The sequence below is a fragment of the Bactrocera tryoni genome, chromosome 2, assembly GCF_016617805.1.
Source record: "Bactrocera tryoni isolate S06 chromosome 2, CSIRO_BtryS06_freeze2, whole genome shotgun sequence".
In the NCBI taxonomy this organism is placed as follows: Eukaryota; Metazoa; Arthropoda; class Insecta; order Diptera; family Tephritidae; genus Bactrocera; species Bactrocera tryoni.
The window spans coordinates 16980597-16983131 of NC_052500.1; the positions used below are offsets into that span (position 1 = coordinate 16980597).

General features: G+C 39.2%; 1 protein-coding gene across 1 annotated transcript; it reads left to right on the plus strand.

Annotated features, from left to right (window-relative positions):
* The first annotated feature begins 27 nt into the window (after positions 1 to 27).
* Positions 28 to 2183, plus strand: LOC120769356 (E3 SUMO-protein ligase ZBED1-like). The gene is made up of 4 exons (XM_040096317.1): positions 28 to 59; positions 124 to 201; positions 299 to 1902; positions 1971 to 2183. Exons 2-4 carry the CDS (start codon positions 183 to 185, stop codon positions 2154 to 2156), a joined length of 1809 nt encoding a protein of 602 aa, XP_039952251.1. The 5' UTR covers positions 28 to 59; positions 124 to 182; the 3' UTR covers positions 2157 to 2183.
* The last annotated feature ends 352 nt before the right edge of the window (positions 2184 to 2535 follow it).

The following is a 2535-nucleotide window of genomic DNA, read 5'->3' on the forward strand; positions in this document are numbered from 1 at the left end:
CGATGGCTCATAGACCACTATCGATTGTTTTTAATTGTATCTGTGCATTGGAGCAACGTGTAAGTAGAATTGGTTTTGTCTCGCATTATTTTATTTTTTTATTAAATTTATGATAATATACAGTAAACTTGGACTAACTTGAAGGCGAACGGTGGTGTTGGCTTTAAGCGTGGTGATAAAAAATGGACAAATTTGTGAAAAGTAAGTATTGTTTCTAAATAGTTCTGCATACAAGTAAAAATGTGTGTATGTTGTATATGTATACTTATAACATGTGTCTGTATTTGTATTTTTTTAGTAACATCAATATCAACTGGCGATAAAGAAAATGTAGTTGAGGATGACATACAGCAGCACACAAATAAACGCAAAAGGGAAACGTCGATGGTTTGGCAGGTTTTTAAGAAATGCAAGGAGAGTAATATGGCTATTTGCAACCAGTGCGGTAAGCAGTACAAAACCGGTGGAAACACGACCAACCTTATGGATCACTTGAAGCGCATGCATCCTACGCTACTTAAAGATCAGCCTTTAGAGAAAGCAAAATGCATGACGAAATTCCTAGAGCGTGATATCCTCTACTCTAATACCTCTGAAAAAAAGAAACGCATTGACAAGCTGGTACTAAATATGGTTGCGTCCGATGTCTTACCTCTAAATGTGGTTAATAATGTTGGGTTAACCAAGCTGATCCATGAACTAGATCCACGTTACAAAATGCCGAGTAAGACTCACCTGCGCAATGTACTATTAAAAAATGAATACAATAGTCTAAAAGAAACTTTAAAAGCAGAGCTTCAGATTGTCGAAAGCGTCGCATTAACAACCGATGGCTGGTCATCAAGAGCCAATGAATCCTATCTAACTGTTACGTGTCATTTTGTAACCGAATCTTTTGAGCTTGCTTCAAAAATTTTGTCGACGAACCAACTTATCACACCAACTAACCACTCAGCTGTTAACATTGCTGATACTATAAATAATGTTGTAACTGAATGGGGTTTGCAAGGTAAAGTCGTTTGTGTAGTAACAGACAATGACGCCACAATGAAAAAAGCTTGTGAGCTGCTTAAAATCATGCATATTCCCTGTTTTGCACATACGATAAATTTATTAGTGCAAGATGTGCTAAAGCTGCCATGCGTTTCCGAAATTATTGTGAAGTGCAAGCGCACAGTCGCTTTTTTTAAAGCGAGCAATATAGCTTATGCTAAATTCAAGGAAGAGCAAGGCGTTAATAAGCCGTACAGTTTGATCCAGGAGGTTCCTACGCGTTGGAATAGTGCTCTCTTTATGATGCAGCGTATTTTGGAGACAAATGAAGCAATCTCGAGAGTTCTTTTGAAAACCCCAAAGTCTTTACCGCCGTTTACTGCAGACGAAATAACACTCATAAAGGAACTGGTTGAGATACTTAATCCATTTCAGGATGCAACCGTATCCGTTTCTGCAGACACAAAAGTGACTATATCACTGATCATTCCAACATGCTGTGAGCTGCGCAAACAAATATTTGAAATGAACTCTTTCATATCTCCAGAGGCTAAACTAGTCGTCGACTACCTAAGGGTCCGAATGGCAGAGAGATTTTCACAGTACGAGGAGCGTACCGCGACAAGGCTTGCAACCATTTTGGACCCACGGTTCAAAAAGGATGGATTCCTGCAGCCATCAAATGCTGAGCAGGCTAAAAAAGCCTTAGAGTTAGAAGTCTCCACATTTTTGTCAAAAACAACACCACGTCCACAGCCAACACCACCACAACCCAAACGCTTTTCCTTCATGAGTCAAAAGCTGGAGGATAAAGTAAAATCAAATAAAGCTGACGCCATAATTCTTTTGCGCCAATATTTTGAAACGGCGCATGAAGCTGAAGAAGTCAATCCACTTGACTATTGGAAGGTAATAATAAGTGTAATATAATTATTCACATGGTTAATATAACAAAAATAATTTTCTCTTCATTTTAGGAGCATACAAAGGATACGACAGCTTTAGCAATATTATCAAAGAAGTATTTTTGCGTACCAGCGTCTTCCTGCGCTTCTGAACGAGCGTTCAGCAAAGCTGGACAAATTGTATCGGACAGGAGATGCGCTTTAAAATCGAATATAGTAGATAAGCTACTTTTTCTCAACAAAAATCAAAAACAATGATCTCTTAATAAATTTGTTAAGTTTTAATTTTTTGTTTTAACTGAAAACATCGATGAAACATCGATGTTTTCTTTCAAAAACATCGAAAACATCGATGGCCCCAGACATCGATTGTTTTCCAGTTCTAGTGCCCATACTTGCGGCTTCTTTTCCCAGCAGCCCAGCCAATACTCGTATGCTTTGCATAAGCCTTAACTACGTATGCAATATGCCAACTGCAACTGCGACATTGTGTCGTCCTTTTGGATATCTTCATAGCGGCGCATTGTTGGACGCACGAGTTAGCGCGAGCATTTAGTACTCGCAGCATTTATTTGTTGCTATTAAGCCGCGCGCCAGCAAGCGCGGACGCTTATCGGAACGGTCGCTAAATGCCGTC

What these genes read in the sequence shown, in the direction of transcription:
- LOC120769356 (XM_040096317.1), top strand. An exon ending in ATCCACTTGACTATTGGAAG is followed by an intron (nt 1,903 to 1,970) that starts GTAATAATAAGT and finishes TCTTCATTTTAG; the next exon opens with GAGCATACAAAGGATACGAC.